The 26,638-nt window shown below is 38.6% G+C and overlaps 2 protein-coding genes across 5 annotated transcripts; one reads left to right on the top strand and one right to left on the bottom strand.

The window, feature by feature from the left end:
- The first annotated feature begins 1,881 nt into the window (after positions 1-1,881).
- LOC145911432 (regulating synaptic membrane exocytosis protein 2-like) lies at positions 1,882-19,060 on the top strand. 3 transcript variants are annotated; one of them, XM_082998759.1, is made up of 30 exons: positions 1,882-2,157; positions 2,293-2,401; positions 2,484-2,600; positions 2,909-2,920; positions 4,996-5,113; positions 5,192-5,413; positions 5,532-5,709; positions 5,837-6,483; positions 7,139-7,195; positions 7,262-7,389; positions 7,681-7,817; positions 8,162-8,313; positions 8,734-8,847; positions 9,878-10,206; positions 10,368-10,493; positions 10,821-11,015; positions 11,303-11,536; positions 13,182-13,305; positions 13,575-13,753; positions 14,114-14,412; positions 14,657-14,880; positions 15,017-15,192; positions 15,415-15,539; positions 15,596-15,683; positions 15,893-16,055; positions 16,235-16,352; positions 16,792-16,891; positions 16,962-17,052; positions 17,268-17,407; positions 18,140-19,060. In XM_082998759.1, the coding sequence occupies exons 1-30, from the start codon at positions 2,051-2,053 to the stop codon at positions 18,350-18,352; spliced, it is 5,022 nt and encodes a 1,673-aa protein (XP_082854885.1). In that variant the 5' UTR covers positions 1,882-2,050; the 3' UTR covers positions 18,353-19,060. The 3 variants fall into 3 exon arrangements, with proteins under 3 accessions (XP_082854885.1, XP_082854887.1, XP_082854886.1); XM_082998761.1 differs by lacking the exon at positions 9,878-10,206 and adding an exon at positions 9,346-9,416; XM_082998760.1 differs by lacking the exon at positions 2,909-2,920.
- Positions 19,061-19,326: 266 nt separating this feature from the next.
- On the bottom strand, positions 19,327-25,657 carry LOC145910453 (transmembrane protein 45B-like). 2 transcript variants are annotated; one of them, XM_082997582.1, is made up of 8 exons: positions 25,513-25,657; positions 22,698-22,804; positions 22,244-22,414; positions 21,800-21,906; positions 21,611-21,742; positions 21,292-21,421; positions 20,062-20,170; positions 19,327-19,981 (listed from the first exon to the last, which is right to left on the bottom strand). In XM_082997582.1, the coding sequence occupies exons 1-8, from the start codon at positions 25,605-25,607 to the stop codon at positions 19,846-19,848; spliced, it is 987 nt and encodes a 328-aa protein (XP_082853708.1). In that variant the 5' UTR covers positions 25,608-25,657; the 3' UTR covers positions 19,327-19,845. The 2 variants fall into 2 exon arrangements, with proteins under 2 accessions (XP_082853708.1, XP_082853709.1); XM_082997583.1 differs by lacking the exon at positions 25,513-25,657 and adding an exon at positions 24,297-25,499.
- Between the last annotated feature and the right edge of the window lie 981 nt (positions 25,658-26,638).

Genomic DNA, 26,638 nt, shown 5'->3' with positions numbered 1-26,638 from the left:
ATCTTGGTGCAGTTGGAGTTCAGGTTTATTCAGATTACAAAAAAGCAGGTTCAGTTTCAGCTAAGGTTCACAAATATATAACGACTTCGCGTTATCAAAAGATCTGACGTCACAATAATGTATGTAAAGATCGGCTGAAAACGCAGCAGCAGGTGCTTCAGGCAGTTACTTGGCTTTGGTGTGCGCTTTGACTGCAGTGATAAGTCTAAGTCGTGGGTCGAAACAGCACTCAACTTCTGCATTATCTAAACGTAAAAATGTCCCTCCAAAAGGATTTACCGCTACATGTTAAACGTTTTATTGAACGCCTATCTAAACCATTTTCAGACGATCGTTCAAGTTATTAACAATATTGTTATTTTTCTCATTGAGCTTTCCCTTTTGTAGGGGCATACCAGAGCCATGGGTTGCCGACATCTAAATTACCTCTCAAACTGATTGAAGGGTTGATTTCCTAATCGACTCCTTAGCAGTCTGGATTAAAGAAAGCACGTCGACACACAGAATGAGATAGTCCAACATTTTGCGTTGTTCATATAGTCCAAGTCTGTTAAAAAAATCATTTAAACATGTTAGCATTGCAACAATATTCAAAGAAACTATCACAAAAACAAGAATTCGTTCAATCCGCCCACTAGAGGCATCGTGGTGAAGAGTTTAATGTTGACATTTTGTCCAATAGCGTTGTTAAGAACTTAAGACTTGTAGCACAAGCTGAAGGTCTGTGAGTGGGAAAGTAAAACGTATATGTTTGGTTAGTGTCAAACAGATGAACGGTAGTGTAAAATGTTCATAAGTGCAAAGTGATTGAACCGCTTGTTTACTTAAGTGATTGTTACTTATCACTTGACACTCTTGAGTACTTTTTTGCAGTAAACTCACGCTGATATAGTGCATTTGAATGTGATATTAAGTTTCCTTTGTTAATCACTTATATGTACGCTATGCAAATAATTAAATGTTTGAAAACGTGGGTCTGAATTATATGGTAGAGACAAGCAATGTTATATTAGATCAAAGTTTGCGACCTGGCTGTGTTATTGTGTATTAGTGTTTTCCATATTGTTGAGGTATACTTGTTGAAAATCACACTAAACAGAATGTATATATGTTGCACACTTATGGTCTTTGGTGCAGTTTGGGTCTTTAGTATAGTTGGCATGCACACAGATAAAGAGTGTGAAACTGCAGTGTGTGTTGGAACATGTGCAATCATGTAAATTCCTGAAAACACTGTTAGCAAACAGGTTTAGATGATAATTCCTGTGCATTATAAACAAAAAAAATGATTTTCATTCTTTCCTCATTCTTGGCTATTGTATATCTATCTAATTTTAGATAGGCTATGTGTATTCATTTTTGTGATGTGTTTTGTATCATTCACACTTCAATGTATTTTATTGTGATGTGGGTCTAGAAAATATTCAAAAAAAATCTGGTGGCGCAGCTGTATTTCCCAACAAACTGATAAATATTTTCTTTTTCATTAAATATGAAGAGTATTTGCTGTACAGTCAAACACAATGATTCATAGGCTGTTTAAATAATTAATGAACATAACTTTTAGGAAAAAGGTTATGTCCCAAAAGAAAGCTGAGATAACAACAATATTCTTTGCACTAACAATACATTTATCTTTCCCCTTATTTACTGGGCATAGTTTGTTGGGCGAGTACCTCTTGTCTACTGGGCAAGGACCTGATGCATTAGTGACATTTTTGTGCCACAAACTACAAGTTTATAAATAATTCAATGGCTCTTATTTGGAATTGCATCAATTACTTTCTGGCTTTAATTACCAAAATCCTTGCTGACTAAGAGAATTATTTTAGATAAAGGTTTTTAATGTTCTATTTCTTTTGCCGTGGTCCACGTAGCTTTGCAATTTGTTTTACATAATATGACTTCATACTGAAATCTTGTTGATAAAAAGGTGAAATGTGAGACACAGTTGTCTGAAACCTGAGGAATATGATCTTGCAAGAGTGTGGTCTCTTCTGGAAACAAGGATTTTTTATTTGGATATTTACCTCCTGAGAAACTCATACCGATGGAACTTCCAGACATCAGTCATTTAACTGAAGAAGAGCAAAATCAGATTTTGTCTGTCATCAAAAGACAGCAGGATGAAGAAAAGAAAGAGAAGTTAATGATAAAGTATATACTAGCTAGTATAGTAATAACTTTTAAATATGTAAACATGTTTGTTTGTGTCTGAAATAATGAGGTTTTTGTATTATAACTCATTTTGTGTGTTTCTGCGGTGAACTGCATGGCTCCTTTTTTGTTCAGAAATCTTCAGGAACAGTTCGATAATTATAAAGAACATGTCAAAAAATCATCCAGTCAAACTGTGCTAAGCCCACCAAAAAGGCAATTGTCAAACTCAGATAGTGGCCAGGTAAAAAAATTTGGTTGATGTGCTTAAAAAATGATAATATAGGTGTTATACATGTGCATATAATCGGGTTTTTGTTGTGAAGGTATGTGCCATGTGTCGAAAAACCAAGTTGGTGGAAGGATGTGGGCACACATGTTCTTACTGTGCCACCAAGTTCTGCTCCCGATGTGGTGGTCGGGTTATGTTAAGATCAAGCAAGGTAAAAATTGCTCAATTGTTTCATGTAACGATTTTTTGTGCAAAACTTTTGAATACCAAGACACTCTTTTTGTTTAGCATGATATAGTTGCCTGGTTTTGTTATATATATAAAAACAGTTAATATGTTAGGCTGTAGTGGTAGTTTTGTAGTTTTTTGGTAACTCAACTGGCTAATCGGCCAAAAGCACAGTTATGCTGAACACAGTATGCCTTTTATGTTGATGTTTGCATTTTTTTAACCAAGTAGCATCCTGATATTTTTGTTTTTGCTGCATGTTCTTTTTTCCTGGATTCCACATCGGAACAGAATGAAAGAATGGTACGTGTATAAACAAGAATATTTTGTTGCTTCCTTAAAAACGAACTGGGCTGTTTTCAAGCATGCATACAAGTGTCTGGATCTTTTTTGATTTTGTGCATTTTAAAACAAGTTTGTGCATATGTCACATATTCTGAATACTGAAGCATATTTGTTTAAACTTCCAATAAGAATCATATTTATATGTCCAGTGTAACTGGTCTGTACTGTTAGATATGATTGTGGTTACTTTTACCTTCTACATTGGGGAGGCCAACACAAGAAATAAAATATCGATTATACGTTTTGAATTGCACTTCGAAATATTAATAATGGATCGGAAGCCATTACCGCTGTTTGTGCGACGCAGAATTGGTTTGATTTTTCGACGAAGAGCGACAGTGTATTGTCAGTCCGTTGTTACGTGACTTCGTCGCCTTCTTACTCCTTTCCTTCAAATTTAATGTTGGGCCGTGCTTGTGTTGGGAGTGGCATTATCTTCAGAGGAACAGGTTTCGATCGATTGGCGCATTTGACTCGTCATCGTTGCTACTGCGTTAGTTCAAGTCCACGCATTAAAAGGGCTTTTACCGGCGACATTGAAATATGCTGATTTCCCAGCGCTAAAAAAAAAGAAAAGCGCTTTTCCATTCTAGCCAATGTTGACTGTTATGCCCATCTTTTACGTCCAAATAATTCAATCAGTGATTTTAGTCAATACTACGTATGTCTATTGAATCGAATTATAAAACGCCGGGAAATTTACTTCGTTAGTTACTTGTAAACGATATGGATTGGTGCAATCGCATCAATTGCAGCAGCACAACCCATGACGTCATGTGGATATTTTCAGCACAAAACCTACGCACTTTGGCCTTGATCTCAACCGGGTACTTTCATTGGTCTTAGACCGTTGGGTAATCGCGCTAAGAGCGTCGCTCGGCGGCTATTGTCAATACGCGCATTGAATAATTCAGTGGTTCTGACAACTGCGGTTCTTCGGCAAAAAGTCAACTCACGTAGTTCACGCAACAAGTCTCCGTGACGCAATTCGGCGACGTCGCAGTCGGAAACTGCCACCTCAAAGGCCACCTTCCCTTTCGCCCTTCTCGCTATTTGATGTCCCCAAATTACATTACCCGCGAACGGCGCTGGTGACGCAAGTTGCGGTGGCGGGACAAATTTAGGTCAAACACGCTGTTTTTTTGTTTTTGTTGGAATGCGGAATTTGTCTAGCCATCTTTTCAAATGATAAGTGGTCTTCTATTCTTACTGAATGTAGAAAAAAAATCCCCGGTAAATTTGTCCTTGCGAATTCCAATCGTCGTATGTTGCCGGTCTGGACAGAACTCTTGGTGGAGGCGGAGCGAGATTCGATCGATAGGTGCATTATGGCGCAACCTATCAAAACGTGCCCGCTGTGCGACAGCGCAAGTGCGCTTTCGTTTTGCATTCTAGTTTTGCGCGACTACCATTGATCGCTGTTAAAGACTAGAGTGTTTTGTATCTTTACTGCCAGTCTGCACAAGTTGTAGTATTGTCCAATTTGCTCCGCTTTGCGATTGACTTAAGGTTAACTCTCCTTCCATCGGCCTCGACATATCCCAGTATTGTCATAAATTATTAATCAACATGTAGCGGGCAGAGAAAGGTGTCTTTTTCCTACTTACCAACCACAAAGACTATTTTTGTAGTTACACCTTTTCGCATTAAAGAATGTAAAAATACATATCTGCACAATTCCATTCATCCTTTGATATTGTACATTATGCCTTCAGTTCCAATTTTCTTTTTTGAAGTTTCAGATCCGTATACAATATTTCAGTTGTGCTTTCATGTTCATTCATGAGCAAATTAATGTAATGCCCAAGTGATTTTTTATGCAAAGCGCAATTCCACATAATAGACTATTTTAAAACATGCCTAGGTCATTGTGATTTTATTGTTTCAAAAGTGTGTTGGTTTATTTATGAACCTTAAACTTATGCTACAGCGTACTTTAAAAGCAGTTTAAAAAACTAAAACTACAAATACAAATCCAAGTTGCTCCACAAAACATTGTTAGTTACAAGCCACTTAGCACACACTTTTTTTAGGCTATGTGGGTTTGCAACCAATGTCGGAAGCAACAGGAGTCTATTACCAAAACTGGTGCTTGGTACAATGGAAATCAGTCAAAATTGACATTGAAACTTGAACCTATTACAGCCCATGGTAAGATTACCGAATTTTGTTGAAAGTGAAATGAAAACCATATTTCCAAAAAAGTTACACAACCGAACTAATTTCCAGAGTTGAGTCAAATCCAAGCCAACAGGAAGGTCCCTGGGTCAGCAAGCCTAGCCCATATAGAGGGAAGAGAACATACCTTTTCTGGAAATCATAAGGGAAGCAAAAGTGCTAATGTATCAATTAAAGGCAAATTAAAGAAGGGCAATAGTGAACCTCAACTTACCAAAGCAGAACAATCAACTTCACCAACACCATCTAATGATGCAACACTTCATACTGAAGGTATTTGGATATTTTTAAACCTTTACTTAATTCTTGATTGTTGAAAAAATCTTACAGGTTCTATATTAAAGCAAGGACTGCAGTGATTTCATAACCATGTGCTTATCATGTTTTTCAGAAATGCACATTACTGGTGTTGAAGAAAGCGACAGTGGTGAAGCACAGATGCGGATTATGCAAGGAAAACGTCGATCCAGCACCCATTCTGAAAAGGTTCTCTACCGGCAGCAGCAGGCCATCAACCAACCTGGGGAAAGCCCTGCAAATGGAAACCCACCCTCACACAATCAACAAAAGTACAGTACCTAAAAAGAGTAAACTTACTGCAGGAACTATAGACCTTCCATTGTGTTAAAATAAATTATTGTCTATGTTTTTTTGAGGTTTGTTAAAGTTTGATTTGAAGTATGTATTTGTGTTTAGACTGGAATCCTCAAGTGCCTTGTCTGAAAGTTTTACACAACCAGTTGCAGCAAAGCCCAAACAAGACTTACATTACGATGAAAGAAGTCATGCCATGGTCACCGAACAACTGAGAGAATTAGCACAAAAAGCTCCCACTGCCCAAGTTAATGAAAAGCAAAATGTACCTGCAACAAGGCAAAGGCAAAACAATGTACAAGAGAGATCTCAAACCAGAAGTAATACTGGATATAAAGTTGCCTCCCAAAACTTGGTTCATGAAGAAACAGTCAGACCTGTCAAATCAAATGTTGAATCAAATGCCTTTGTCACACGTTCAGCTGCTACTTCAGAAGCAGAAAGTGAATCAACAACCAATGAATATGGCATGCAGCGTGACAAAAGCAGTTTGTCAAATAAGTCGCATCAATCTGAAAAAAGTCGTCCTCGATCACCAAGACCTGACCGCCGCAACCAAGATAGCCCTCAAATGTCAAGGCCAAGTCATTCAAGTTATTCCAGGAGTCCTTCACCAAAGCCACATGTGTATCCTACATCAAGCAATGAAGCTTGTCCTCTCGCTAATAATACCCAAGACTACATGCCAATGTATCCTAGCATGTTGGAAAAAAGCCAGAAGCCATCAAGCCCAAGACCATCCTATGCTGGTAACAGTTAAAATTATGTACTTTTTTTACGTAGTAGTAAATATGATTATTAAATTTATATTAATTTTATTGTGAAAGTGTAATATCTAAATTTTAAATGCCGAACCTAAGTATGAAAAATCCTTTGCTATCAAAACTATTTTGTATTGGTTTATATGTATGGGTCTGGGTTTTTCAAAGGGGCTGAAGGGGCCCACAAAAGTTTCACTAAATAATACTAAAGAATGATTTCTAAAAAAGGTTTCATAATGTGCTTTGCAAAACTTGTAAATATGAACAATAGTATGCGGGCTTGTATGTCACCACACAATTACAAATGTAACCCAGTTAATTATCCATGAAACTGGAAAAACAAGGTGCTTAACGGTCTTATAGCTCTGGATTAAGACAGTATGTTCACATAAACAGCCAATACTTTGCATTCAACACTTTGAAAAATAAGCTATATTCAAACATTTGAAATGTAAACTGACTTAAAAGTGTGGTGTGTCACAAACAATTACAGATAATTGAAGTGTGTCAGAACCCCAAAAAAGTTTGACTGAAAAAAGTGGAATATTTAGTTCAATCAACTGTTAAAACTAAGAATGCAAAACAGTAAACATTTTTGAAAAAGTAATTTGTTGTTTAAAATGAAATTGGTCCATTTGTTTAGAACCTCTTTCACCAGGAAGACGGTCAAATAAAAAATATGTGAAGCACCATCAACGCTGTAAGTTTTTTAGGGGATGTAGTGTTGTTGTTGCAATTTTTGACAAAGTCGATTTCCCTTTTCCAGCATCTGTCAGTAGCACAGAAAGTTCAAACAATTTGACAAACCCCAAACGACGAACAGAGCCAGGTGGAAGTCGACGCAGAATTGAACTTAGACAAGAATCTTTCGACAGCATGGATTCAGACCCTATGGTATGAAAAGTATACATTGACCAGTTGTTCGAGAGCTGATGTCCTGATTGGATTGGCTTACCTTATGCTACTTCTTTGTACGCTGATTACAACATAAAATTTGATTTACTAACGTTAACCTAGCCCATTTTACAACAAAATATCGTGACTTTTAGTTTTTTAAGAAACACATTCTTATGCCATTGTGCTTTTTTATTTATGTTATTATTACTTTTTATTAGCACCTTAACTTGTACCTATATTTGAATAATAATATGTTAAAAAGGACATGTATTGACTTGTTATTTGTAGAATGAAGATCTTCAATCGTACCAAAATTATTCAGCATCATACAGTGGCCACCGACAAGGTGAAATGGTGCATAATGAGAGGCAAAGGGCATCTGGTGTTAACAAGAAATATGCCACTTATAATAGTACTCGAAGCAGGTGGGCACGAAATATTTTTTGGCTTTGTTAGTCCGCTGTTTGCTGAATGAAAATTTAAACAAAGCAAGTGTAACTTCCCTTTTTATTGACTCTGTGTAAATATATTCAATAAATTCGCAAGTGGATATAAGAAAGGGCTTGCAAATATAAATGAGAATGTATATTGCCCTGAAAATGGTTGAAAGCGTGCACATCAGTTTATTCCAGTGAACTGATTTGTGTAATCTGGCAGCACAACCAGTGTGGTATTTTAATCTTCCTCATGGATATAAACCACTGAATAATCCTTGTTGTGAAAGACCATTCCTTCAGTCATAAAAATGCAATGATGCCTTATTACCCAGATTTAGTGGATCTGCTGATAATCTTCATGAAAACCACATTCCAATACGGAGCCACTACCACCACAAGCGTTCAACCAGCTACCATTCAGAAACTGAAGGTCTGCAAGTTTCTACTTTAAGAAAGCAGTACAACAAACATAGAAGTAGGACAGGTATTTTGGTCTGCATATTTTCAATTACTATATTTTCTTGTATTGTATTGAATTTGTGCATTTGTAGTTTATAATTATTATAGCAAAAAATCACTTCAACATAACAACATCAAACAATTAGATATGTCATCATTGCAACATCCTGATGTAATAATATCACAGAATCCCTATTATGGTTTTTTTTCGGTCTCTGAGAATTGTGCTGTATGCAGCAAAAAGTTCCAAACATAATGTACCGTAAAACATCTGTAAAAGTAGTGCTGTAAAATAATGGATAATGCATTTTACAATTTTGTCTGTTTTGACCATCAGAAAATGGTTGATGTCCACCACTCAGTTGTCCAAGCGTCAATCTGTAATTACCACTTATTCAATTAGCATTGATTTCAGTCCACGTAATGAAATTATGTTGTCATGCAGGCAAGCATTTGCGTAGAAAACCATCCTTAAGCAGCACCGACGAAGAACTGCAATCCACTCCTGAATATTCAAGCTGTGATGATGCCGACAGAGGAGAAACATTTGGCAGAAGAGGTAAAAGCAGGTTATGTTTTGTGCTAAGGAGCAGCTATGGGATTTGCATTGTCACAGAAAAAGTTAATATTTGTTTTGATTTGCAAAAATTTTGTTTTTGATTTTCAAATACCTATTTTTGTGAGGTTTTTCTTTTTGATTAGGCATGTCATATATTTTCATTTAGACATTATCACTTATCATTTCACTGTCAGCAGTTTATTCTCAGTCAGAAGTGTCACTTTACCCAGATGTGATTAGTCTAATTGAATTTTGCACAATCTGTTTTAATGGAATAGGGTTTCAGGGCATGAAAATGGCCTGATTGATTTCGCACAGGCAAGCATTGATCTGGTAATGTGACAGGCTTGGGCTTTTTGTACATCAGCTGACTGATTGATTGCTAGGAGAATTGGCCCTGCAGGCCACACAGTGACATGAAAATAATATCTGTCAAATTTTGTTCAGTGGGTTTTGTAAAAGTTTATTGGTGTGTACATTGGCTGCTTAACTTTCCAGGGCAATCAACATTAATGAAAAGTATTGAAAGTGGCTACCACTCTGCTTACACTATCCCCAATGCAGAGAAGGTACTTTATGTGTGCATGACATGTTGCACACTAAATACATAAAGCTTGCTCTCACTGTAAAATGGTGTCTATTTAGCACTGCATGTTTGTTGTTGTTGTCACTGCCTGGTACATGAAACATAGCAATTCGGACCGTAGACTTGTACAAATGTAACAGGCCATATGGTTCAATATTGGAGATTAATTTTTGGATTAACTGCTAATTAGGAGGGCAAAATCCAACTGCCTGTTATTGAACTACTTACCAATGAAAATACTGATCATGTAAGCAAACAGAAGTCTTCAAACATAGTTTTGCTTGAAATAAATCAGTCCAGCATAATTGAACCTTCTTAAACCTTCACAATTCCCAATGTTTATTGTCCCCGAATCACGTGTTTTAAGTGTTGCCGTACGTAATTATGTCACTTGATTTTTGCATGTTTTCCGTTGTGTTCAAAACTGCATGCAATCAACAACAGATTCGTCGTCACCAGTCAACGATAGCATGCCGTTCCGTCTACTCTCGCTGTCCTCACCGTGGCACAGCGAATGGCGCGGCCACTATTCGGGGGCGGTCATGTCGCAAAAAAAGCGTCTCGGAAAACGTGTGCATTTCACCCACTCTGTGAACGAACGCTACAAAGCAGACCACCCGCATTCGTTCGACGCGGAGCCGTTCGGTAATTTTGGAAACAGACCCAAGTTCATTGTTGGCTCGTTTTCTTCTTTACCAACTGCCCTGGACTCTGGCATAGACACGGGCTCGAGTATAAACACAGCACATAGCGACGAAACTTTTGCTAACAAGGTGTGGTGATTACCTTGTTTTGTTTTCGGAACTTAATTTGTCATTTGCACGATGCATGCGGTGTTGTGGTGTGTTAGCAGTGATTTTGGACTTTATTGTTTGCTTGTTTTTCGCTGTTATTCTACCCGTCGTTATACAAGGTGTTGTAATCTTTCTCATAGCAACCCGTTTCCTGGCAACCGTCTCAGGACGGCAGGTTCCTCATCGGGAACATGATCCTGAACAAAGAAATCGCGACGGAGCCAGGTCACCTTGGGAACCAGGGCGGCGCTATCCTTGGTTTAAAAGTAAGATCTTAATCATTTCGACTTCAAACGCACCATGCCGATATATGATGTATATCAGTGTTTCCCAACCGGTGGTACGCTTATCACTAGTGGTCCGCGACCACATTCCAGGTGGTACGCGAGCACCTTTCCGTAATTGTGGATATAGTTCGAATTTTGAAAAAATCGTAGGTGATCTCAAAATGTTTGTTACTTCATCCCCTGGGTTACTTTGTTACACTGGACTAGGTGGTACGCGTCGAAATTGTCTACCTCCAAGTGGTATGCAACCACAAAAAGTTTGGGAATCACTGATGCATAGTAACACGTTGCATGGCTTTGTTGCAGGTTGTGGGCGGAAAAATGACCGAAGCTGGTCGGTTAGGCGCATTTATAACCAAAGTGAAGCGAGGAAGTTTGGCTGATGTCGTTGGTCACTTGAAACCTGGTGATGAAGTAATCATGTGGAATGAACATTGTTTGCAAGACGCCACCTTCGACGAAGTGTACGAAGCAGTGCTTGAATCAAAGGAAGATAAGTTGGTGAGTACTAAGTAATATTTCTATTACATTGAGTATTTAGATATGTGTAGAGTTGAGGTTTCAAATTACACTTATCGCTTGGTAATATTTCTTTATCTAGGAAGTCCAAAATGATATTAGGTTCCACAAACAAACTCTTTCATCACAACTGCTAGGGAAAAACCTTCTGCGTCAAGCTGTTTTTTTTCCAGTGCATATTAAGTGTAGCACAACTTCAAGCGTTCTAGCTTTTAGTTTCACGCGCTGCTTGTTGCAACCCATTTTATCGTATCTTGTTTCCGCTACAGGTGGAACTCACAGTATCGCGGCCGATCAAGGACGTGCCTCGTATTCCTGAAACGCGCCAAAATCAACCGGTCACAGAATCCAGTAGCAGTTCCTTCGATTCGCAGAAGCGGGACGATGACACCCACTTAGCTAACGGACACCGTTCCATGGGACGTCAACATCACCATTATCATCACCAGCATACAAGCAACAGACGGTCGAACACCCCATCAAAGTTTCCTGGCAAGCTAGAGGTAAACATTAAATATTGTAATTGTATTGTGCCGTGCGTTTTTCACACGTTGTTCTCTTAATTTCAAAGACTTGTTCACTTGCGAAAACACTTCGCTGGCTTTGAGGTTATAATCGCCGTTTCCTGAATGTCAAAGGTTGCGGCTTAAGTGTGATTCTCAATCGAGCGACTCATTTCTGCTTACTTCTGTTATGAGACATGAGTCACAACGCCCTTTCACTAAAACTCTTGTGTAGCTGTCATAATCCCGCATGATCTGTTAATCCAGAAGCAAGGCACTTAATAAGTCTAAAAATTATTTTTGTCTCCAAATAATGTACAAAAGCACTGACATTCTAAAACACATTAAATGTCTGGTTAATATTCCTCTGGCACATCGGATGGATTTTGATTTGTCACAGCACTTCGTTTAAAAGCAATTCAATACAGCAGGGCTGTCATATCGTCTTCATTTGTCCGTATTTGTGACTAGGCACTCTAATTTTCAGGCATTTTAGGGACGATTTTGCCACAAACGTTCTTGGTTTTAATATATGTGACTCAAACAATTTTTTTTTGAAATGCTTACATCACTACTAAAAAGGTCTACATGTTCAAATAAATGTAACATGGCAAATAAGGCAAATCGCTTTCCTGGCTAAAAGGAATATATCAATGGAAAATATCCTTCTATATTAAAAGATACAATAAGCATTTAAACACCGTGTGCGCACGTTTGCGAGGTCAACAATCGCTGAAGAATTTTGCTGAGAAACCACAGAAATTTACGCTGCTTATCTGATATTCGCGCGTTTTCGTTCCAAAACATACGTGCGGTACCGAACGCGTTAGTGTGAGTAGAAGAACTCTTGATTCTTCGAAAAACATTTTGCGTGCGTCGACTGGAATTCGTTTATCACGATAAATCGCGGCTTGTGAGCACGTTCGCTGCACTCTTTAACCGGGGAAGTACCTGCGCACTTGTCGAATTCGTGCAACAATTTAACGTTCTCCCGTTGTGGTTGTTAATGTTACACTTCACGTTGCGGGTAACAAACGTGCTTTTACACAACTCTGCGAAATGCTATGAACTAAAGGTTGTGTTTGTGCTGTTTGTATCGGAATGTACCGGTTTGAACCTGCATATTGACAGCAAATCCTACATTCATTGTATTTAACTGTGGATTTCGTACATAGGAAAACTGGATTGCACGAAACAAACACCAGTGAATTTGTTACATGAGTTTTAGGAAACTGAAGTGTAGTTACGTCGCTAAAGCGGAAAAAACCGTAACTGGTGGTGGAAGAAGTGTTTTTTACGAGTAATATGAACGTTTATGACGCCTTTAATTTCATTGCGACAATTTTCGTATCCGTTGGGAAACAGAAACACATTTGCATTGTCTGTCGCAATCAAGTTTTCGAATTTCAAAAGTTTTTTGTTTGACAACACACACCGACAGCACTCCATGAATTTATCAAACGATCATGTTTTTAGTGGTAAGGACTGAGAAAAAAACACAAAACGCTGCTCTGCGCCACCCTCCCCCCCAAAAAACCCAAACCAATCCTATCGCCACGCAGACGCCTCCGCCGCCCATGGCAATTGGCAGTCTGTTCTGAATTATTAAATTCCCTGTCGAACGCGGTATTTCCTTGTGTGGCAGGTGCGACTCTGGTATGACGAGGCCACTCAACAACTCTACGTCACCACGCTGCAAGCGGTTGAGCTTTCACCTCGTCCCGGCGGACTGACAAGGAATCCTTACGTAAAGATGTACCTGTTGCCAGGTAGGTGAAACGAATTCCTGGGGCTTTTCTCCAAATCCGCGGAAACTTTTCGCAAAAGTCGCTCATTAATTATTGATTGTGGGCAGATGGTTTGCGCCTTAACTGCCGCAAAAAAAGCTCTCGGGTGCTTAGATAATGATGTGTTACTTTCGTGAGGATTGACGCCGGTTGATTGCCACTCTGCTTGTACCTGTTCTGTAATTGAACGTTTGAATCATGAACTGTTTGCATCAAGATCATTTTAACGTTAAGTTTCACTTCCCACACAGATCGCAGTGATGCATCAAAACGACGTACCAAAACCGCCAAGAAAACGTTGGCTCCAACTTGGAATCAGTCGTTCGTGTACGGGCCTATACGTAGGGGAGACTTGGGCTCAATGTCCCTCGAGCTTACCATTTGGGATCTGGATCGGTCTGTAGAAAGCAACAACCACTTCTTGGGAGAGGTAGCCGTGCTTCATTCCGATGCGCAAATCGATTTTACCGTCATGCACGTCGTCCGCCCGGAAATTATTACGGAAGCGCGCTGTAAATATTGCGACGTCAAATGTCAGAAAACCATTTTTAATTGCTTTATCCGTTCCAATCTTTTTCCGTGATTGTTGTTAGCGGAAGTAACATCAAAATAGATCAACCGAAGGATATTAAAATGATTTAGAACGACAAACGTCTGAAAGTTTAAAATCTAAAAACAATTATCGTCTTTTTTGCCTAAATGTGACATCATATTTTTTTACACTTCTGGTTGGAGTATGGTTCTCTTCTAAGTGATACAAGAACTAATTGTCGAACATTTCGTCCATCAGGTGCTAATCGATCTTGGTCTTGCCCGACTCGACGACATGCCACACTGGTTTAACCTAATGCCGGTTGGTAAAGGCATGGACCAGACCCCCTATCGGGGAACCAAGCACTTCCATTCAACCCCTGGCCTCGGCTCGATGACGTTACCGAGTCGGGGCGCCGCTGCTTCGCGTGTCTCACATTCAACGTCACATTACGGGGAGTATGGCTCGCCTACCATGATGCGACGAGGTCACGTAGGCTTGGAGCAGCCGCGGCTCGATCGCCATCATCGCCGCGTTTCCAGCGAATCAAATTATAGGTGAGGACAATGGGACTTGTTCCGGTGTTTGTTGGTTTAGTATGAGTAATGTCTTTTGAAATGTTCACATAACAACTCTTGTTAGTTGTTTTCGGTTAAAACTGTCTTGTTTTATTGCCATATTATGTGTTTGAAATTGTTAGTGGTGAATATTATGCAAAATCATGTTGTAACATTATTTGAAATTACAATACATTTACTTAATCTATGAAAACATTACTTACTTTCAATAATTGTTCTTTAGCGATGCATATGAAGGAAAGATGAACGCCGATTATCGCAAACCCGACGCGCCACGCCCACAAAACGCCTCGCGCGCTCCCTACCCCCACCGCGTGGCCTCCCCGTGCTCTTCCTCTTCATCCTATGCGCCAGGGGACGCCACGCGCTGTGGTGCAGATGAACAACTCCACGAAGGACGTGTGTTGCCGCTCGCACCATCCACTTATCGAAACGCCAGTGTTCCAGGTATAAAGATGCACCCCATTGTGTGGAATTGGATTATGTCAAGTTGGACTCGTTTCCAGTTTACGACTCGAACGAGACTAATGAAATGATTTTTGCCAGTGCAGCAATAAATTATTTTTGCCTTTCCCCTTCTTAGAAATCCGGTCAAGGTCATCATCCACAGTCCGGCCGAAAAGACGGGATGTCGAATCCTCCAAGTCCGGTATGCGGGATCGCACCAGGTCTTCCGATCACTCCCCACAACCTCCGTCCTCCTGCTCCAAGGACTCTCTTCAAGTCGGGGAGGATTACAGCACTCAGCAACAAGCCATTGTAAGTTGCAAGATGAGAAAGATGTTGATTTACGATGACATGTAGTTTTGTTTTAAAATGACTAGATGATGAATTTACCTCATAACTACGGTTTTATCTAACCGGCCTAGTTAACCTTTACTCGACAACTTCTTTTGTGAATTAAAAAAAAACCTCAAAAATTCAATAAATTTCAAAAAATACTTGGGTTTTTAAAAAGTAAACACCTTGGGTTATTTCTAGGCCCGAAGACTCAGTAGCGACGCACATTCAACCGTATCACAACAATCCGGCGACACCAGGCGAACTGACGTCACAGGCCCTTCAGCCCATAACAAGGAAGGAATGGATGAACCTGCGTCGCCAAGGTAGATTTGCTTTCAAGTTAACATTCCAAGCGGGCTGACGTTTTTGTTTGTTGCAGTGAGTTTGGCAGAACAACCATTCGCAAGAAAAGCGAGGCGATATCTAAGAGCATGAGTCTCGGTTCCAACTTGCACAAAACCAATAACGTGAGTTGATTTTCCTTTGAATCTTGTTATTCACAGCCACCATTCAATCCAACCACTTTTGAAAGGCTTTCGTGCAAAATAAAATCCCATGTGCAACTAAAATGAACGATTGCTACATTAAATACCCTGTATTTTTACTAACCCCCTCCAACATGAAGGCCTGTTGGAATGGATAATATGAAGTGCGCTAAATTGTGATTAATTTGCAGAACAAATCGTCGCCTGTCCGCAAAAACGGTTCCGCATCGTCGGGCTCCAGCACGCCACGTCAGAAAAGCACCGAGTCGCGGAACGCGAGAAAAAGCAACATTGGTTCGAAGATCACGAGTATTGTCGGATTGAAAAGCAGAAGCCAAAGCACCAGTCACATAGGTACATACTTTCATAAGCTGGGACCCTCGCACGGTATCCTGAACCTCGTTTTTTTGTGGGTATCGTTCGTTATAGTAAAAAGGCGAATATCGGTATAAGATTAAGATTTAAAAGTATTGCGTTGTCGACGTAGCGACGTTCGTCCCGTATGTAACAAAAAGTTTTGTTTTTTAATATAGATGGACAAAGGACGTCTGCAAGAAGTTCAGAATACGGCGTCCAACCGGAGTTGACGCGAGAGGGAAGCAAAGATTCTGCCTCTGGATCGATTCCAAGTCTCGTGTCCGAAGGATCTTCGTAAGTGCACGACATTTTTTTTCAATGTCCTTACGCAAAACGCTGCGCTTCGCCCAGAACTTAAAACAGTATTAGCACATGGACTCAAGCTGATCATTCATTGTTATATGCCAACGGTTTCCAACCCCTTGGGGGTAAATTTTGTAAACAAGCAAATTTTCCACTGTACGCCGTGTAGCTTTTGAACGGACGTGTTTTGGCGAAATCATCTGATATTTTCACATTATTTTTTGGTTCGCTGCACTGTTTTTCAGTTTGGTACAATTTCGTTCGAATTTGTATTTCAAAACTTATAGGGGGGATAAATTGGAGAAAAAAGGTTGGGAACCTATGTTGTATACGAACATTGTATAACGGTCGCCCGATGCTGGGGTTTAACTGTGACTCGTCATAAGTTTTGCAAATGTAACTCGCCACTAACAATATTTGTTGTCTAAAGATCGGTCGACAAAACGCTACAGGATTTCGTCGGAGGGGTCGGACCCGGCCAAGTGGTTGGGAGACAGACACTGGCCGCAAGTTCTCTCGGCGACCTGGAGGTAACGCGTGATGACTGAAATGTTTCAATTGTAGTTGGACAACCCACTGACGTTCGTGTTTTTGACACAGTTAAGTTTTTTCGAGCGTGGAGGCCAGCTTGAAGTTCAAGTAATCAGAGCTCGGAACCTCGTGCCCAAAGCCAACGCAAAGGTGTTGCCAGGTATGATTTACCCTCAGGGCAATTGATATTATTTATTGCTGTTTTAAGGGCGTTTATATGGCTTTACTGCATGTTTTTGTATAATTGTCACCCAATGTTGTTGACCGAAATTGAAATCCAACTGTCGTTCATGCAACCTAAGAAAGAAGTGTTTTTGAAAGTAATTGTTTTGGGAAACTGTTGCATTACGTATGTCTTGACCATTTCTTCTGCAGCTCCCTACGTTAAAGTCTATTTGATGTTCGGAGCGGAGTGTGTTACTAAAAAGAAAACGAAGATCGCCCGAAGGACCCTCGATCCAGCCTTCCATCAAACTCTAACGTTTGATCCCAGTCAATACGGGAACACTGTTATGGTAAGGGTATGATAAACAATTCTTCCAAAGCTAATACACTTTCGTTTTATTTGCACACGACGTCAATATCAAAGTATAAAGCCATGTTCTTTATGTAGCGGATGTTCTAAATCAGTGGTTCTTAACCGGGAGGGGGGCGCAAGCTCTATACCAAAACTTAATTTTTTGTAGTGACTTTAATGTCCTATGCTGTCTGTTATATTTTTCTTACAGTTTCGGAACAAAGATCTTACACTTAAAATGAAAAATGTGCAGATAAGTTACTGTTACGTCATCAAGAAACATTGCGTCATAAAATACCTTTTGTGATGATTCATCTGTTTCGTCACAAACCGTTTATTCGTCCCGTAATTCTTTAGTTAAATGAGAAATCTTAAATTGATACATATTATGTTTTTATCGTGTTGCAGTGTTTAGCTAGCTAGCTTATTTACTTAGATCGACAGAAACACAATTGCTTTTGGTGTGAAACCTATTTACAGTTTGGGGGAGCGTAAGGCACAAGACCGGTACTAAAAAGAGGCGTGCTAGAAAAAAGGTTAAGAACCAGTGTTCTAAATAGATAGAACTCTTAAAATATGTGTTCTATTTGAATAAATGATACTGACGATGCCGAATTGTAGACGAAATACATATATCAGAAACAACAAAGAAACAAATGACTTATGTATAATATATAAATGGTTGTTTTAACGAAGAATTTCGTATCTGACACGGAGCTTTTGTTTTAAGGTTATCGTATGGGGCGATTACGGTCGCATGGATCACAAGGCATTCATGGGCGTGGTACAAGTTCGTCTGGACAACCTCGATCTCGGCGTTAACTCCATCGGCTGGTATCGCCTTTTCCCTACCACGTCACTCATCGACGCCACGTCACTGGCGGGAACCGGTCTCGGTTCAATGACCTCGCTAGAAAGCGAAGCTTCGAAACACAGGAGCTAACGACTTTAACCTACCTAAGGCTTTATGGCCATTAGTAATAATAGTTGTTGAAAAATAGTTGAAAACCCAGGGGTTTGGTTTGGTGTCCAATGGTGGGTGGTTATGTAATGTAGTAACATCTCTTTTCTTACAAAGTTTTGGTATTTGAGCAGTCACCGTTCTCATTTTTTGTACATTCCTATTTACCAATCACCGGGCAATTCGCTAACGGAATGAGATTCGCTTTTCTCGCTTTGGTCTTCCTGTTTATAAAATATACTCACCGTAGGTGGGCAGTCCACAGGGAGCCTCAACAGCAACTGCAGTTCGTCAACTCAGCTATCACATCTATACATCATTCATAACTCGTCCGGACCACTTTTCCGAATATTTTGTACAATGTCCCTCGCTATATCTACCCTTTAACGAATATTATGACCCTAACCTCTGTGCGTGTGTGCTTCTAATAGGACTACTTGCAAGGTCCACGTCCGCTCGTTATTTCCGCAATAAGGTCGAATGTTCTTTGCACTGTGTTTGTTGTGCAATAACCTTACCGCCAACTGCAGGGGCACACAACTGCACGGCGGGCAACGGCATCATTATAATGTGGGCTCTTTATATTTCTGCAGCTGTGTGTCAAGCTTGGTCACGTGGTGCAATATTGTGCTGTTGCCGCTTTACGTTTTGCACAACTGTTACCGAGCGAAAATAAACGCATGCATTGCGGTTGGTTTGTTGTGAGGACAAGCAGTTATGCCTAAAAAGCTAAATAGTGACCTGATAATAAACGTTTAACCACCAATTTAAACACTAAAGTGGTCACTTCTCAGCATCAAATGTGTGGACAATTGAAATGCAAATGCAGGAAACCTTTGCACTTCGCACAGTAACCACTAATTCATATTTTGAACATTGAAACGATCGAAGTACACAGCAGGTGTTATTCCACTGTTTCGTGCTGTTCTTTTTTCAGACGACAAAGAAGGTTTAGAGAACAGATTGTATATTTCACCTTACATGTACACACAAGTACTAAAGTCGACACTGTTCTTGAAAATGACTGCCTACTAACATGCACACGTTGCGTTGTTAAGGTCAGCACACAAACTTATAAAGAGATTGTCGAATAAAATAAGGAACCATCAGGCACGCTTGATTAAATACTACACAAGAATGCTATCATTGTTAACAAAGCGGGCTTCAATTGGAATTGAATAAAAATAGTATCTGCGTACACTGCACAAAGACAAGCATTGCGCCACAAACATAAAAAAATAGTGCATTTCCCAACAAACACATATACGTCCTATCTCGGTTACTTCATAGTTGTCTGTACTATGTTCTTCACAGGTTCGATGCCACAATGATCTAATCATGATTACTGAGACAGATAATTATTAATAAGTCATCTACAGATTGCATTGGTATTGATTAAATATTATGTACTGTACATAAATAAAATAAAACCGTCTTCACATGAAACAATACTACACAAATCGTCCGTCTGCATATCAAAGTTCATCATCTTCTTCACCATTGGACAACAACCCAGTGTTCAGTGGGGTGCTGGAAGTTATTTTTCCACCATTCATATGTTCATATCCAGCTTGAAATGATAAGTCCAATTGACCCCTCATTTTCAGCCATCTAGGAAAACAAATGAAATTTTACAATTCCTATATTGGACACTGTGTTAAAAGTGTGCCTAATTTGTTACTATTACTTACTTGTACATGAGAAAGTAAATTATCCCAACAAATGTGAAGGCTGCTGCCAAATGCCATGACCAAAAAAGGGTTATGAACATTAGATTCACTTCACCAGCAGCATTACAATCTGAAAAAAGATGGCACCTTCTAAACTCATTCCAAGCATGGTAGGTGATTGACCCTTTTCTTGGGATTTAAAAATAAGATGCCAATGGCTTATGGTAAATGAAACAGTAAATAACATGTTTATGTAGATGAATGTATACTTAGATTGATTGCTTTCAAAATGATTCAGCAGAAGAAGGGAAAACTATAAGAAAAGCGACTGTGAAACCTATGGTTGTAACACCCAATACAATAGTTCTGTCTTCACTTCAATACAATGAGGGTAGGACCAAGGGATGTGCCAGATGGACTATATATCCGAATATACTCGTGTTTCAGTGTGACGTCACCAATAGTTAATGTTCTGCATCATGCGCGCAATGTTGTTTTGCTGCCATACGACAAAATAATTACAGAAAGTTGATTTCTGCGAAATAGGATAAAGTTACAGAAACCAACAACCTAGTCTACTATCGCACAGGCGAGCAATGGCCACTACCACTAGTAATTGGGAAAAACGATACTTTGAGTTGATTTGACCTCAGTGCCTTCAGATTGATAAAACATATTGTTAAACAAGACTTTGTTTAACGGCCGGGATTTCACTACAAGCGAAACGGTATTTTCGTCACGTTTTGTACAATGGTGGTGATTAAACAATGGCAAAACGACTGCACTTGTTCTCGTAGCGCCAGTAGCGATGTGTTACCGCTATAGATCATAGGAAAAGCATAAAATCTCAGTTACTGTACCACACAACCACATCACGATCTAATAAATATTCGCATATTTATTCGGGGTCGCACGAATATGAAATCTGTGCTAATATTCAGCGAATCTATTTGGGCTCGCCAGGTCACATCCCTAGTAGAATCAATGTATGTAATGCATGTTGCATTATTGCGTGGTTTTAGAAAAAGGTTTTTACAGGTAACTATGTTCACCAAACAAACAATTATAGTTTACTTTTAGCAAAGAGAAACTATAGTAACTTTTTCAAAATGAAACATGACTACGTGACACACATCACATGAGCACAAATCCTTTCTTTGGCCTACGCACCCGCGCTCCCTCTTGTGTAAACAACTAGCATGTGACTATTGGCAAACTACAATTTAATACAGCCGGTTGTCAACTGATTACCTCCTGATGGTGCACTTGCCACGTGGTCCATGTGGCCATCTTCATCTGAAGTACTGTTAGCATGCATGTGTTCTGTGGCCATGCATGGATCCCAAGGTTCTGCCCCAGGTGGGTACAATATGTACGCTGCCTGCAAAAACAAAATTTACAATTTAGGAAAGTTCCCTTAAATTTTGGTGTAAGAAATACAATACAAACTTTAATTTGATGCAATTTATTGGACAGTCTTTAATTTGTTTAATTGTGGTTGATTAAATTGTAAGAGATATAGTGTTTTCCACAAAATCGTTTGTTAAATCACTGCATGTAGTCAGCTTGCCTGCCAAAACCAGGTTCCTTGTGCTATCAGCAGAGTAGTATGCATCATTTCCAGTATATGTAGCAATTTCCGTCGGTTCATCACAAGGCACTCGCAAAAAGCAATCAGTGCACTGGGCCAAACAGTCAGTACCTTCACACAGAATGTAAGGTAACTTCCAATATTTGTAACTAATTAGAAACAACTTACTAGCAAAATATGAACTCTTTTGTCAATGTTAGAGCGGCCATGCAAATGAAAAAAGAATAGATAACCCTCAATAAACAAAGCAAGTGCTCCTCCAATTCTATCAAGGCCTAAAAAGCATTTTTGTCACAAAAAAACATCCATAGTATCAACATTTACAGAAACGTTAATTTCCTGTCAGTTTTGGTATATATGACAAGATTGTATTTGAACAAGATACTGACGATCCCTTCCCATAAAAGCGAAATGTATTTGTCCTACAAGACTGGCAGATTTTAGCCTGGAAATTACCGTTTCTGTGATTGTGACATAATTATACATAAGGTGGAAATCGGCAGTTGCAACAGAATGGAAAATGATTCCCAGAATCAATTAACAAGCAACCATAGCATCAAACACACTATTCTTACATATTTCTATGTTGTTGTTAACATTAAGTAAAAATACCTGGTGGCACAACATGCTTTGCTGCAAAGGCAATTATGTCAGTTACACCAGAAAGCCCAAAGAAAAAGTACATCGTGGCATGTTGCCAATTCATGGGGTGAGTATATCCACCAGTTGGTCCATGCAAATGCCCCTGGGGTGCCCCGGGATAAAACAATTCAACTAGAATACCTACAAGAACAAGACAAAGTTGTTTAGTTTTTCTGTAGCAAGATTGGAAATTCCTGTCAAGTTTAACACTATATATTGTACCCTTAGTTTTTTTCATTTTGTGATTGTGATTTCGTTAGTTAATTGTTGACAATACACACATTTATCAAGAATACTACAACCAGAAAGTCATTTTGGGCTGTTGTTTTTATTCACAACAAACACAATAAAATAAACATACTTGAGCGATACATTCAACATATTTACATTTAGTAATAAGGTGATAGTAATGTGATATAATTACCTATAGAAACCATAACTACTTTTACCACTCCTTCAATGACCAGACCAGAGCAAGGTATTTTTCCTTTGCAACAGTAGAAGAGACCATTATTTTGGACCTTTCTGGACCTGTGGATTTGGAAATGAATGCATGATTAAACAAATACAGGTTTTTACAAATACATGAATACATGTTTGTAATTGCTGGTATTTTTCTTTCATGTTTTTAGCGCTGTTACTACATTTTACTTTGTCACACCATTTGCAGCACCTGATGAAGCGAGATTAGGCTCACGAAAGTTTGTTAACAATCATTTTTCCAAAACAGTGCACCAGCAATTACTTAAGTTATAGACCCGAGACTGACATGGTGATGTTTAAACATATATGGTATATAACAAAAAATCAAGGTCCTAGAGCAATTGTTTCAAGCCCACTGAACACTTGGTTTGTATGGCTGACAATGAAATGACAAGTGTTTGATGTTCTGTATTTTAGTCACACCTTTAAGGTTAACCACAACAAATAACTTGTGAAACAACTCATGTAAATTGAGGTTATATATGCTCTGTTAATATAAATAATGAACATAAGTTAGATATCGTGCATATTGTAGTTGAAGGTTGTTGTGAAAGTGGATTGTCAAACTTTCCATTGGAAAAGTTTTACTGGGTGTAAAGGCAATGCAAAAAAAACTTTTTTAGCAAGATATATTGATGCAATGCAAATAAATCTTGGTGAAAGCAATGTTATAACAACCATACCACCTAAACAACTAGCAATCTTTTAATATATCATGAAAAGTAGAAAAGTAGTATGTACAACTCAGGCACATTGAATAGAAATGACACTAAATTTTACAAAAATCGGAAAAAAAACTCTAGCAAAAAAAATATTCAAAGCAGTGGTTCCTAAAAGTGGGTACAGTGCCCCCTAGGGTTATTTGCAAATATAAAGGGGGCACTGGAAAACAAGTGGGCGATTGGGAAGCGCTCAGAAAAATGGATAATTTATCATTTAGTCGTTACAGATGTATTATGAGCTAAGATGTCTAGTTGAAATGATGTATCTTTTATGGTGAGTACAAATTAACATTTTATAAATTGGAGTTGCCACATCAGCCTGGTCAAACTCATTGATATCGTCCTTTAAAAATTTGCAAAATAAGTTTGTCATGATTTTTTTGCCGATTTGAAGTGGTGTTTTGAACATTGGATAATCAATGCTTCATTGTGGCATGAAAAATTACAATATTTTACAAGTTAATAACTTGTCCATTAAGTTGGTGCCATGAAACCAATCAAATAAGGGTTTGAGAGTCATTGTCTTAAAATGCCCATCTTCTACATATCTACAGTACACACCAACAACTATTACATAATGCACCAACCACCACACCACTGATACAATAACACTCAAATCCGTGGAGTAGATTTGAGCCTGGTTTACTATATTTTTTGTACAAAAAGCCTATAATAAAGCATAGTTTTTATATAAAGAGTGCGTTCAACAGCAAACATGCCAAAGATGTTTTGACCATGCAGTTTTGGACACCTAATCATTGCCATGCAACTATTTGGCAAGCCATGGAAGCACGATTAATTCATGCCTTTTAGCTTACCTCAAATAGTCTCTGGAATATTTGATGACATACCAGAAACCAAACAACAAAAAGAATGTGCCTGGCAAAACATGTCCACCGTAGCTGCCCATTTTATACAACTATGGAAGAAGCTAATTGCTATATACAAATCTTATCAGTAAAAAAAAATGTTGAAATGCTTTTACCATGTTTCTAAACTTTTAACAACAAAAAATACTTAAACCCTGATCCATAAAAAAATGACCCAACCCTTTTAAGTAACCATCGTCCCCTCAATACAGATCTAAAAATCCTCCACAAAAACCTTAACCTCAGAAACAAGCCCTCCCTTTCCACCATACTTTCCCCCAATCAATTCACAACCCCCGGTAATTCAACTTCAGACCAAGTTTCAGACCCAACAACATCCCTCTTACTCTAGTAAAAAAAAAACTTAAACTCACTCCTGAACAATACCTTTGCCCACTTTGACACCCCTGCACACCTTAACTTCACTTAACTTTCAGAACCAACCACCAAATACGCCACAACCCTCACCACGCTTCTTAACACCTGACTCTTCCATACCATCTGGAAAACCCACAACAGAATCCACCATGAATCCTGCCCTTTGAACAATATTCTCCAAAACCTCATCACATCCTTAACAAAATCTATAAACTTTGAATCTCGCTTATACACTGGAATAGGGGTGACCCTTTTCTTGAGGGCGTCTTGGCCGATGTCGCCACCTTATGATAATAATAAACCTTTACCGGCAACTTAAAACCACAAACTGTATTGTTGCACCTATTTTTTTGTGCCTTTCTCCACTACTTCTTTAAACCATTCTTCTTCTCGTAACATAGTGTAATTAATATCCTCGTTTATTAAGTATTATTAAACTTTTGTTTGTTATTGGTACCATTATTGAGTGTTATTGTTTTATCGTTAATAGTGTCTGATATTCATAGTTGTGTGACTAAAGGTGCCCAAATAAAACGAAAGACAAACTGACACAAGATTGGAAACAAAGTTATATCAAATTCTTCACACAAATTTCAACAATTTGTGTTAGCAATCCGACCAGAAAAAATAACTAATGCATTACATAATCATAACAATATTCAAAGCAGTGATTGAACAACCTACACATTAAAGTTTGCCAAAAAATCTAAGTTACCAACTTTTCAATCTTGCACTAATTCTCCAACCTCTGTAAATTTAATACAGCAAAAAAGATATACATACTTACTTTTTCAAATATGAACGGGTGTACTTAAATGCATAAAAAATTCCAAAAATAATAAAAAATGTGCCAGGTAATGTATGGCCTCCCCAGCTAGCCATTTGAAACGTTTGCAATGTATTACTTTTTCCTAAAAGAAAAGTTGAAGATTAGGAAAAAAGTGTCAATAAAAATTTGCACAATACACATCATTTTTTGCTTTAAATAATAGGACAATTACAAATGAGGTAGAACAACAAGCAACTGACTACAGTCTTTGCAACTGGCTTGTTCATCGGCAACCGGTACTACAGCTTTCGATTTTCAAGCAGCTCGCAGCCGCTGCTCGTTGCCCAAGGCGAAAAACATGTTTCACAAAATATTTTGGTAAAACTCCAATGACCAACCGAAACTATCAAAAAAGGGAAAAAAACTAAATTAAAAAATCTCAGGTTAAATTGGCTTACAACAAATGCTTAAATACGTTTTTGAAAAACAATTAGATTTTGCTGTATTTTGTGGCTACTTTTGCGGGTTTTGTAGCGAACATGATAATAATTTCTTCACAAATTTTTTTTGTTAAGACTTCACAAACAACCGAAAATGCGCTAAAGCATGTTTTCAAGTTTTGCTTTTACCCTGACATGTTAGGACATTTATGTTGTTGTTTTAGTACATGCCTTGTTGTGTTTGCGTGTTACTGCAAAACCAGTTTCTATTATTAAAAAACAAATTATACGTGATGTCTTTAGCTAAAGTGCCGTAGGAAACGAAGTCTGCTGAAAACCAGCCTAAATGTTTGAGCTTTGGGCGTCTTCTCTATGTTTTCCATTAATCAAATTGTGCTGAAAAGTATGATTGGAACAAAATTTCGCCAAAGGGAACCAGTGGAAAGTATTTTAGGAGAAAGTCAATCACGCTTGACCAAGTTTCTAAGGATTGTTCGGAACTTCCCAAAAGGATTTTGTTTCTTCTGCAAACCAAACAGGCTTGTTTTCAACTAACTGGCAATTCAGGTGACGGAAAGGCACACAAACAGAGCAACATGCAAGTTATGGGTGCTAGGCTGATTGAGTTTGACATGGTGGAGGTAAAATGTTAAACTCATGCTCAGTCATATATCTTACAGATTTTAACGAGGGGCAAAATTTTC

The sequence above is a fragment of the Ascidia mentula genome, chromosome 8, assembly GCF_947561715.1.
Source record: "Ascidia mentula chromosome 8, kaAscMent1.1, whole genome shotgun sequence".
In the NCBI taxonomy this organism is placed as follows: domain Eukaryota; kingdom Metazoa; phylum Chordata; class Ascidiacea; order Phlebobranchia; family Ascidiidae; genus Ascidia; species Ascidia mentula.
This window is presented reverse-complemented; position numbering and strand designations above follow the sequence as displayed.

Coding starts and splice junctions, on each gene's coding strand:
- LOC145911432 (XM_082998759.1), top strand. CDS start 2,051: ATGGAACTTCCAGACATCAGTCATTTAACTGAAGAAGAGCAAAATCAG. Junction 5,414..5,531: donor TGCAACACTTCATACTGAAG/GTATTTGGATAT, acceptor CATGTTTTTCAG/AAATGCACATTACTGGTGTT. Junction 14,413..14,656: donor TCCAGCGAATCAAATTATAG/GTGAGGACAATG, acceptor ATTGTTCTTTAG/CGATGCATATGAAGGAAAGA.
- LOC145910453 (XM_082997582.1), bottom strand. CDS start 25,607: ATGGCTAGCTGGGGAGGCCATACATTACCTGGCACATTTTTTATTATT. Junction 22,415..22,697: donor AGTAGTTATGGTTTCTATAG/GTAATTATATCA, acceptor TTGTTCTTGTAG/GTATTCTAGTTGAATTGTTT. Junction 21,422..21,610: donor AAGGAACCTGGTTTTGGCAG/GCAAGCTGACTA, acceptor TTGTTTTTGCAG/GCAGCGTACATATTGTACCC.